The sequence below is a fragment of the Solanum stenotomum genome, unplaced genomic scaffold, assembly GCF_019186545.1.
Source record: "Solanum stenotomum isolate F172 unplaced genomic scaffold, ASM1918654v1 scaffold11165, whole genome shotgun sequence".
In the NCBI taxonomy this organism is placed as follows: Eukaryota; Viridiplantae; Streptophyta; class Magnoliopsida; order Solanales; family Solanaceae; genus Solanum; species Solanum stenotomum.
Window position 1 is genome coordinate 2857 of NW_026021425.1, and position 11376 is coordinate 14232.

The window sequence follows — 11376 nt, forward strand, 5'->3', positions numbered from 1 at the left end:
AAAAGGTAATTTAGATTTTACACTATGGGATTTATGTAAGTTATATTTTTTTTAAGTGATGGGCTTCATTTAGCCAAAAATGGGCCTTTTCAGAATGGGCTTATCTTGGTACGTAGTGTATTTCTTTGGCTGATTTGTATGATTAAGATTTTTTTTTTCATTTTTTTTAGACAAAACTACCCATTAGGCAAATTATTTTTTTAAATTGGACCCAACTCAATATATTTATTCTTATTGGATATATATATATATATATATATACTAGATATAGGACCCCGTGCCAGCACGGGGCCCAATATATATTATTTTTTTATTTTAATTTATGTCATATTATGGAATTTGAGAAGTTATTGAAATTTTTATATGATTTTAAAAATATTTTAAATTGTTAGCTATTATGATTTGTAGTACTTTTTTTTTTACATAATTTTGAAAATAATATTTATTACTCTGTTTGTTCTAATTTACGTGGCACAGGCAGAATTTCAAATATTAACCAATTTTTATATGTCTCTTTAATATATTAAGTTGTTAATTATTGTATTTTATTGTACATTTTGAACCTAATTTTTTAATAATATATGTTATTTGCCATGTCCCAATTTATGTGGCATTAATTGATAGATTTGTTGGAGTCGAGAGATTTATTTTGTTAATTATTGTAATTTATAGTTTCTTTTTCGTCAATTTCAAACATATATGTTGTTAATTGATAGAATACTTTTAATGTAATTTTTTTTAAAAAATATGTGTGACTCTCCATGTCCCAATTTATGTGGCACATGTAAAGTTTTGACAATTAACCAAAATTTTAATACATTTAAAAAAAAAAAATTAAGTCGTTAAATTTTAAGTAATTTAAATTGTTGTATTATTTATTTGAATTTATAATGATTTTAAAGTAGTTTAAATATTGTACTATTTATTATGATTTATAACACTTTTTTTTAATTTATGTCATATTATGGAATTTGAGAAGTTATTGAAATTTTTATATGATTTTAAAAATATTTTAAATTGTTAGCTATTGTGATTTGTAGTACTTTTTTTTAACATAATTTTGAAAATAATATTTATTACTCTCTTTGTTCTAATTTATGTGGCAGATGCAGAATTTCAAATATTAACCCTTTTTTATATGTCTCTTTAATATATTAAGTTGTTAATTATTGTATTTTATAGTACATTTTGAACCTAATTTTTTAATAATATATGTTATTTGCCATGTCCCAATTTATGTGGCATTAATTGATAGATTTGTTGGAGTCGAGAGATTTATTTTGTTAATTATTGTAATTTATAGTTTCTTTTTCGTCAATTTCAAACAATATATGTTGTTAATTGATAGAATTTTTGGAGTGGACTATTTTTTTTTTAATTATTGTAATTTATTGTTTCTTTTTCGTCAATTTCAAACAATATATGTTTATTATATAATCCATTTTATGTGGTACCAATAGAATTTAGAGAGTCAATTAAATTTTTTATATAAGTTTTAAATAATTAAGCTGTTAATTATTGTAATGTATAGTATTACTTATATTATTTTTAAATATATTTAAATATTATATGTTAGGTTTTTTATCCTAATTTATATGGCCTTGATAGAATTTAAAGTGTCAAATAATTATTAATTATTGTAATAGATAATATGGAGTATTTAAGTCATTCATAGTATAGTAATTAATATATAATATGTAGTATTTAAGTGGAAGGTGGTGGGGCCCACTTATATAGTTTGATAAATATATTGGATATTAGTAGTGATTTATAGTATAGTAATTAATAATATATAATATGTAGTATTTAAGTGGAAGGTGGTGGGGCCCACTTATATATTTTATAAATATATTAGACATTAGTAGTGATCTTATTGGAACATTGGTAGTCATTCCTAGACTCTTCTATAATATAGTAATATACACTATGATGGTATTTATATACTGTGATGACATCAAACAATAATTGAGTAGCTTTTTCACTGAAACACTGCCGCTTCCTCCTTAATGTCATCAGAATATATGATATCAAGGAGTAATTGAGTAGTGTTTCCATTGAAGCACTGTTTCTTCTTCTTTGATACAATCAAAATATATATATATATATATATATTCACTAAACACATATATTAATTTTTTTTACAATATGTATATAACATATACAATACAATAATGATGTTACAAAGTGGACCAAATTATATGAACACGTTTTTTTTTAATTACAAGTAAGGAGAGCTAGATCTTATCTAACTAATTCTAATGATCACCGTTTAAATAAAATATTAAAGTAAATACTAGAGATAACTTATGGTTAATTATAAACCACCATAACTTATTTATTTTCATCGGTCTTTTTCACTCTTATATTTTTTAAATTTATTCTGAAAATATTTTTTTAATATCGATATACACTCTAATCTTTCTAAACCCCATAGAATATATTATTTTGTAATAGTAAGGAATAAGGCAGGTTATACATAAATTTTTTTTGACCCATAACACAATTATGATATATACGACACGACCATATTTTCTTAAAAATAATCATAACCATTTTTATATATTCAAATCCAATTATAGCTGAACAGACAAAACTTCAACTTGAGAACAAAGTAATCAAGATTTTTTATAAATGAAAAGGAATGGAATATATTTATTTAAAATTAACATAAATAATAAGACATGATAAAATTTTAAAAGTAGCTTTTCCCTTGTTTTGTTAAAGAGAAAGCAAGAGAAGATTCTTTCATATAAAAGGTTACTTTTTTGAGATCCAATAGAAAGTTTAATAACTTATTTTCTCACCATTCTTTTTTCAGAAATCAGAACCTTTTTTTTTCTTATCTTTTTTATAGCTTTTTCATACTAGTTAAAAGAGCAAATCTCCAAAAGCAACATTGGAATATATATTGAAAAGGAAATATTTAGAATTATATTTTAATCATTTAATTTTAACGACATCCTTCAATTTCAAATAATTCTTACTTCTTTTCGGACTATTAAAAAGAGATTTTAGGGAATTATTTGGAATATTCCTGCCTCCGTCTAGGTGACAAATGGGGCGGGGCGGTTGCGGGGCAGCCGGGGCTATTACTGCCTCCGTTTAGGGGTGACAAAATGGGGTGAGGTGTAGTGGTGAAGTCAAAAATTTTATTAAAGGTGTTCAACATTTAATATATACGTATGAAAAATATTTTTAAACCTATATACTTTGTACAATTTTCTACATAGTATAATTTTAAAAAAAAGATGAATTAACCATTCTAAGCTATATATAGCTACGCCACTGACGGGGCGGTTGCGGGGGATATTACTGCCTCCGTCTATTAGTTTTTGCTTTGCATTCAAACTTAATTAGTATTAACATACATATTCTATTTGAATTATTTGATCTCATCGTATTCTTCATCATTATTATTACTATTTATAAACACTGACGGTCAGAATTTTCTCGAAGAGAGTTCGATATATGAAAAAGTTAAAAGAAATACAACATCTATCACATATACACAATTTTTTTTTATGTTAATAAGAGTACTTAGATACTAGTTCAATTATTATTGACTAGGAATTGTACTACCATCGTGGGTCATGGTGGAAAAATACAATCTTTTTTCATACTTAATTAGAGGTCTCTAGAAGTATAAAACAATTCTGATAGGTGTACTTTTTATGTCTAATGGACCTCACCCGAATTAGACGAGGTCCCAATATCAGAAAAAGAGTACGAATTAATATACTCAGCTAAACTTGCTGTAGAAAAAAATGAGATTGATCGAGTTGTCACATAACTCAATTGGGCTTGTTACATGAATTGATTGTAAACAAAGAAAGATAAAGTAAAAAGCTTATTTTTTATAACATTTCAAAATATATACTACTGTTGTATATAAAGATCCAAACTTGTAGTTTTATGATTAAAAGAGATTACTTTTTGTCTGGGAAATCAGAAGACAAAAAGAAGGCTGTATAGTGTACTATATTTATTCTTTGATTCCCCATATATATGTGACCATTTGGACAAAATGGAACAGAAGATCAAAATTTCAGAAAAAATATTGTACTTTCACCTGAATTAATGTCTAGACAACAACGAATATGACTGAAAAAGTACCAACAAGGATTGCGATAGAGTAGTAAGTACTCCTTTATCCTTGACGAGAGATCTCAAATTCAAGTCCCCGAATATGAAGTCGACTTTATTAGAAATTGCTTTGTCCCTAAATGTGGGATTTCTGTACGTAAACTCAAATTTAATCGATTCCAATTTGAATATCAGACACCAAGTGAAAAAAGAGGCTGAAAAGGCATAAATGTGCATGCAATATCTCCACTGACAATTTTCCATGCTTTTTTTTTGTTTTTTTATCCAAATATATATACATGTATTTGGTTTTACTGTCTCCACTAGCTTTACTATTAAGAAAATATTCTACCTTAACTAATTATTCCTCCCGTTCTGATTTATATGATACTTTTAAATTTTTCAAGATTCAAATGAACTGATCTTTGATTGTATGTCTTTTAAATATATTGAGTTATTAATTAATATTATGACTTGTAGTACTCTATCATACCTAATTATTCTTTTAATCCCAATTTATAAAACACTTCCCCATTTTTGAGTTTTAAATGAGCTTATCTTTGGCTGTAATAATGTTTTCATGTCTTTTTAAATATCTTAATTATTAATTATTATGATTTGTAGTACTTTTCGACGAGAAACAATAATTGTACATGTATATTGGACACTTGTCAATGTCCTGAGAACTCTCAGACTAACTAAATAAACTCACCAAAGTAATATTATCTCATTTGCTCATACATTAATGTTTTGTATAAAATATTTTGAAATTAAAAAAAAAAGGAATTAAGTAAACATAGTACTCACACCAAACTGGAGGAATATATTCTGTCCACTTTGTTGTAGTCCTAATTTGTCTATATGCTGTCTATTTTCTACTATAAATAACTACTCTAGCTAGAACTATAGAAAATAACGAAAAAAAAATTGAACAAACTAAAAGTGGAAGCATAACTCATAACTATGGTGGAAGATAAGAAAACTAGTGGTGTTAGAGGATGCATAAAAACTAGCAGAGGGCCGTGGTTGGTTCACAGAACCGCCAAAGATGGCAGTGTTGTGACTAGGTTCCGTTATCCATCTGACAGAGAGCGACAGAAAAATAAGCAAAGGGAGAAAAATCGCCGAAGAGTAGCTCACAAAATCTTTGCTGGACTACGAGCTCATGGAAACTACAAACTTCCAAAGCATGCTGACACCAATGATCTTCTCATTGCTCTATGTAAGGAAGCTGGATGGCACGTTGAAGAAGATGGCACCATTAACGGGAAGGTGAGGATGAACACTCTGCTGCTATGGTTTCTTCACTTTGTTCATCAATGTTTTGCCTAGTTTGAAAATGAAAACATTTGGTACTACTCACTTTTTTGGTGTCAAAGTGATTTATCATGATTTTATTTTTACCTTTTCCAAAAGAGAAATCATGTTAATTACAACGATTGACATTTTTTGGTTTCTCAAACATGTATGTAAGCTTTTGAGTGCATTTTTACATGCTAATAAAGAAGTTTCTCTTGTCGGATCTGAGTTTAATGGATGACAGTTGGCTTGTGTCCAGTTGATAAGAGCTCTTTCACCATTGGACAAATACTGAAAAGAGTTGAAAACTTGGCTATTCCGACTATAGTTTGCCAATTTTACCAGATGATATGCAACCATATTGACCTTTCTTAGGCAGTGACTAGCTTTAACACTAGCATGTTTCGTCATTTCTTATATGAGACTTATTTTGTGCTAGAATATCTTGACGACTCTGTATTATTTAAAATCTCATAGGATCCAATGAAAGACCTGCCAAGATTGATTGATGTAGACTCTGCTCAAGTTTCTATGGAAGATCAAACCAAAGATGAAGACTACTGTAAATGTGAAGATCAAATCAAAGATGGAGAGTATTATTGTAAGTGTGAGGTTGAGATGAACAAGGTGGAATCCGAGAAAGGTAGGCCAGAAGGTTCACTGACGTCATCTGCTGAAGTGTTTGACGTCAATTTGACTCTATCACTCTCTTCTTAACTATTTTTTGTCATAGCAAAAATAGTTATTTAGGACAAAGGAAATATAGTGTAATTTTTATTTGAATATATAGTTTATCTATCTAATGTGTACTTGAGATTAAAGAAGCAATCTGTCAAATATGATATGCATATCTATATCAAGTGACTTCAAACTGAATCTATCAAATCAATGTATGATTATTCTAACCTAAATTTGTGATCACTATGTTGTATTTTATATTTTTCCTAAATTTTAAGATCGAAGATTGTTTAATTGTCACGATCATATTCATCTGTGACCATGTTATTTCTTGTTAGTGAACAAATGAAAACTCAAAATCCTCTCGTTAGCAAAGTTATGCATCATCTACTAAGTTTATGTTTGAGACTACAAGTCAGCACTATTTTTTAAACTTCGCAATTGTATTAGCTCATGAGAACTTGCAACTGCTGAGTGACTCCAACAAATTATGTTAAGACTGTTGCTTGAATTTGGTAATTTTTCTCATTTGCTCAATTCTTGCTATTAGTTTGAACTCGATCTTTTAAAGATTGCTTAATTCAAACATGTAAGACAAGAAAATTCAAGTTTGGTAGGTTTGATTTTCTGAAGGATTTTAAGCAAACTCCTTTCCAAGAGTAATATAATCATCTATTTTGCAGCTAAATTAGACTGTATGCAGTTTCTGTATTTTGTTCATCTTTCAAGGCCTTTCTCATTGTGCTTATTAGATTGTCCAAGTTTTCATAAAGCAATATTATATACTATGTATTTTGATATTGGTTAGTGGTTACAATCACGATTTGCTGATTTCTATGATCGAAATTGTGCATTGTTTCATATAATTCATATCATGCACAAGGCAAGGAAGTGATTATTATTTGCCAGAACCATGCTGTATAAAAAAAATGGAAGTTCACTAAATTAAAAAAGAAACTGCACTGAAAATTTCTTGTTTCAAATGAACTAGAAACTTAACAGCAGTCTTGGTTGTACATTGGAAAAATATGAAGTCTTGTTTCTGTAATGGATCAATTCGTTAACTAACATTCCTTACCGCCATTTCCTTGTTAACATAATGACAAATGTTTGAGGAAAAAGACTTGCTTCTTCATTACATTCACATTGGATTCTATCCAATTTCCCCATGCGTCCATGGCCAGTTCCATGCCTTTTAATCCATCTATTTTTTACAAACTCCATTTTCTTCTGAGCTCCATCTAAAAAGGTGATGGAACTAATGAGATAGTGAATCCTTCTTCTTTATCAAATCTTTTTTTAACTATCTTGTAATGACTCTTTCTTTCAACTTCACCTGCTTTTGTTGAAACATCAACTGCTTCTCAATGTGTATAACAATTAATGTAAACCTTGTTGAACTACTTCATACATTTCAAGACTTCTATGCACAAAATATAACATATATCATTACAATTATAGTATTATTTTTTTTCATATAGAAAAAAATAAAATCTCTATTCGTTTAATTCTCTTGACGAATCCATGATATAGGCATAAAGAATCTGATTCCAAACATCAGGCACACCAGGAAGGCACCAATGTACACAATCTGAATTTTTCCTTGGATTTAACAGTTGTTCTTTTGTTGGAGCAACCCAATTCCTCTTGTAAACGGATGGGTGTCCGTCTTTTCTATACTCGGAGAGTTGTGTTATGTTGAGATATTGTATGTCTAATCCCTTTCTCTTCAGCCCATTTACAGACTCCTCTGCTATTTCCATCATCTTTCTATCACTTTCACTCCCCCAATACTCTCTTCTTGATATTGGTTCTGTTTCGTCATAGCAATTTTGATCATTTCCCCTGCCCCAATCTGTACCACTGCATGTAACAACAAAAAGGATTAATCTTTCGTTGTTTGTACAAGAACGGACAAACAATATAGTCATTATCGTACTTTTTGTGAGAAGACGAGAGGCTCATGAAGAACAATTTAGTCCTTTTTCTTTCAATTTGAAACTCCAACCAATCTGACCATGTTCTTAAGGCCATCTCATAACGTCGTAGCTTCATTTCAACCTTCTTGTATATTGCATCGGAGCTGTTAAACGATCCCCATCTGTGTAAAGTTGGCATGGAAAAAATGAGACAACAATCATGTTACTTATAACTACGAGATTTTTACATTGTCAGTGTATATAACTTAATTCCAAATATGAAATGTTTGTGTAAAATGTGAATTCTAAAGGGGTACTTATTTTGGTGTGAAAAAACAGACTTACTGAAGTGTCATATGTGATTCAAGCCACCAAGTGAAGGAATCAAAGATGAGAATATCTGCATCAATCCAATGCCTAGCATGTTTTTCAATGGCCTCAACTCTGATAATTCGATCGCGGACACGATGCTTCACCGGATCATCACAATTGGATTCTACTAGCAATGGTGACCAGTAGAAATCAATTGTTGCATTGTATTCCTTAATCATATTAGAAAATGAAAAACTTTAGCGTCACAACCGAAGAAATATTTCTCTTGAAATAACAAACTCTTTGCTAGTTGATATTAACCACTCTCTCTGAATCGCACACTACAGGGCCCATTCGGGGGTGACTCTCCCAACATGATTTTCTTCATACCCAAGGCTCGAACTCGAGACATCTGATTAAGGGTGAAGCAGTCTCAACTGCACTGTGGGTTCTCATTTACCTCTTATAGTCACATCATAAATGTCTCTGTCTTGGTTTATACTTTATACAACAAATTGCAAGAATTTTTCTTTGGGAAAAATATTTTATCTTATTTGAATTGATTAACCACCTAACAATAATGCAATTTTAGGCATCTCTAACAAACTCTAATATCAGACACATACAATGCATGGAATACAGTATTTGCCATTTGAATTAGTGATGTTGACAAATTTTGTGGTTTTGGTTCGTCTTCTTTCAAAGTGCACCATTTTCATGTATAATACCATTTTAATAAACCAAATCAAACAAAGTATAGTAAGGTTTGATGAAAAGGCTAATTGCTTTGTGAGTCCAAGGTATGGCCTAGCGGTAAATAAAGTGAGATAAAAATCATGAGAGACCATGATTCAAATTCAAGCAAACGAAAAAACTAAGTGTAATTACCTTGACCTCAAAGGTGATTAAGTTGCCTTTCCATATAGGTGGGTTGAGAGATGGAATTCCAGAGGATTCAATTAAGCATACCATAGAAGCCCATTGATTCTTGTTCAATGAATCCCCAACAAACAACACTCTCTTCCCTTTTAGCTTCTCCAATAATCCCTTGGCATTAAACCTACACTCTTACAACACACATATTTAAAAATTAAATTCAACAAATGACAACAACATACTCTGTATAATCCCATGATTGGAATCTGGGGAGGGTAGAGTGTATAGACACCTTACCCCTACCTTGGGAGGAAACATACCCAGTATAGTCGCGCAAGTGGGGTCTGGAAAAGGTAGAGCGTACACAGACTTACCCTTACCTTGACAAAACAAAAAAGAGGAAATCAAAGAGAATTTTTTGAGTATGTTACCTTGGAAGATCACAATGATAAGGTTGCCATCTCCAATAATGATATTTTGAGTCTTTTCTTCCAAATTTGTGACAAGCAAAATCATCAGGCATGAAAGAACATTGTTGTTCTTTGTACAAAGGATATGACACATTATCAAAAATCCAACTTCCAGAAAACAAATCACATTTTGGAGATGAATTTTTCCTTGTAGATTTATTTGCTAGAAAACTAACACCATCACTATTATCTCCTATAAGATAAAAAGACACAGAAAGAAAGAACAAGAGGAAGAATCCTAAAATAGAATGCAAATTATATTGAATTAGCCATGATTTATGCACTAGTTTTTCTGCCATATTCTTCTCTCAAATAACCTCTTTGATTTATCTTCTTATAAGTCTATAGGTACTTATAATACTAAGGAGAAAAAGCAGCACAAGGGAATTGAAGTTGTTGAATTTGAAAGATATTTGAGTGGGTTGGGTAACTATACTTGCCCCTTTTTGCCGAGAGAGAAGCTATATCAGATTCGACAGAATTCAATAACTTTGGCTAACAATAGAAGAATTATTTATATACTTCTTATGTTACAAAATAAGTGTCACTTCAGGAATTCAAGACAAAAACTAATATGTTTTTTTCTAATAATTATACGGGATATTCTTGATGGTATTCAATTTTTAAAAGACATTTATTAAATAAGGTAGTTAAGTAAACAACACATCGTATTTACTGATTTTTAAATAGATATATTTTTTGTCAAGACAACACTTAATTTGAGATGGAGGAAATATATATTAAAATCCGATTACTAGCACTGAAAACTTTTATTCTAAAATTCAAAATCTATAAAACTAAAATTCCAATTCTGTTTTTTGACAAAAGAAAGTTATTACTCAAATAAACAAACAAACAAACAGGGGATAAATATTAAATTAAGCAAATCAGAAGCAGGACAAAAACTAGTAGCACTATGAACAATGAGCAATATAATAGCTGTGATTTAGTTGATTTTATTTGACTTTTCTCTAACAAATCATGAAACTACTTCTCTAACTAATTTAATATATGTTTAAGTTCACCTAATCTATGAGCTGATCAGTTAATTGATTATGAGTCTATTTAAGTCTTTATTATGAGATTATTTGCCAAAGTCCTAATTAATTGTTGCATCTAACATGAAGCAAACTTTTATTTTTTACTTTAATTACGACATGTCTGCAAATCTATTTATTTAATTTGTTTCGGAGATATGCTAATCTTTTTTTTTTTTCTGTCACTTTTAATTTTTTAAAATTTTGGTGTAAATAAATTATTGCTATCTTCTGCAAGATTCTTGCTATGTCTGGCGTTAAACGTGATGAAATTTTGACGAATGTTTGTTAATAATACATTCACATGCATCCACCTCGTAAAATGTACAACCTCTTAGGCTAATGCATTTGGAACTCTATCATAATATATATATATATATATATATATCAAAAATATTAAATTTGTATAAAAAAAATTGATTGTCCTACATACATATCAAATCAGTGGACAAGTTATTTAAAAAACTATTTAAACCACGATTGTATTTCCCCTTTGAATGATTGATAATTTGGTACTATCACTTGGATCCGGAACGTATTTTATAATATCAAATCGTATTTTATAATATTGAATTATTTTGATAAAAATAATATTTGAATACATTGTATTGTTTATATAGTATATTTTTAAATATTAGTAATTTAAAGGATGAACCTATCAGATAAATAAGGCATACCGAGTAGAAATACTATTATAGAAAG

At 29.4% G+C, this 11376-nt stretch overlaps 2 protein-coding genes across 2 annotated transcripts; one reads left to right on the forward strand and one right to left on the reverse strand.

The window, feature by feature from the left end:
- Nucleotides 1-5019: 5019 nt before the first annotated feature.
- LOC125849873 (protein BRASSINAZOLE-RESISTANT 1-like) lies at nucleotides 5020-6099 on the forward strand. Its single transcript, XM_049529835.1, has 2 exons — nucleotides 5020-5355; nucleotides 5860-6099. The coding sequence occupies exons 1-2, from the start codon at nucleotides 5047-5049 to the stop codon at nucleotides 6097-6099; spliced, it is 549 nt and encodes a 182-aa protein (XP_049385792.1). The 5' UTR covers nucleotides 5020-5046.
- Nucleotides 6100-7034: 935 nt separating this feature from the next.
- On the reverse strand, nucleotides 7035-10022 carry LOC125849872 (protein trichome birefringence-like 34). Its single transcript, XM_049529834.1, has 5 exons — nucleotides 9599-10022; nucleotides 9180-9351; nucleotides 8325-8521; nucleotides 8000-8161; nucleotides 7035-7923 (listed from the first exon to the last, which is right to left on the reverse strand). The coding sequence occupies exons 1-5, from the start codon at nucleotides 9934-9936 to the stop codon at nucleotides 7557-7559; spliced, it is 1236 nt and encodes a 411-aa protein (XP_049385791.1). The 5' UTR covers nucleotides 9937-10022; the 3' UTR covers nucleotides 7035-7556.
- Nucleotides 10023-11376: the final 1354 nt, after the last annotated feature.

What these genes read in the sequence shown, in the direction of transcription:
- LOC125849872 (XM_049529834.1), bottom strand. Translation starts at nt 9,936, where the DNA reads ATGGCAGAAAAACTAGTGCATAAATCATGGCTAATTCAATATAATTTG. An exon ending in TAATCACCTTTGAGGTCAAG is followed by an intron (nt 8,522 to 9,179) that starts GTAATTACACTT and finishes AATATGATTAAG; the next exon opens with GAATACAATGCAACAATTGA. An exon ending in GAATCACATATGACACTTCA is followed by an intron (nt 8,162 to 8,324) that starts GTAAGTCTGTTT and finishes AACTTTACACAG; the next exon opens with ATGGGGATCGTTTAACAGCT.
- LOC125849873 (XM_049529835.1), top strand. Translation starts at nt 5,047, where the DNA reads ATGGTGGAAGATAAGAAAACTAGTGGTGTTAGAGGATGCATAAAAACT. An exon ending in ATGGCACCATTAACGGGAAG is followed by an intron (nt 5,356 to 5,859) that starts GTGAGGATGAAC and finishes AAAATCTCATAG; the next exon opens with GATCCAATGAAAGACCTGCC.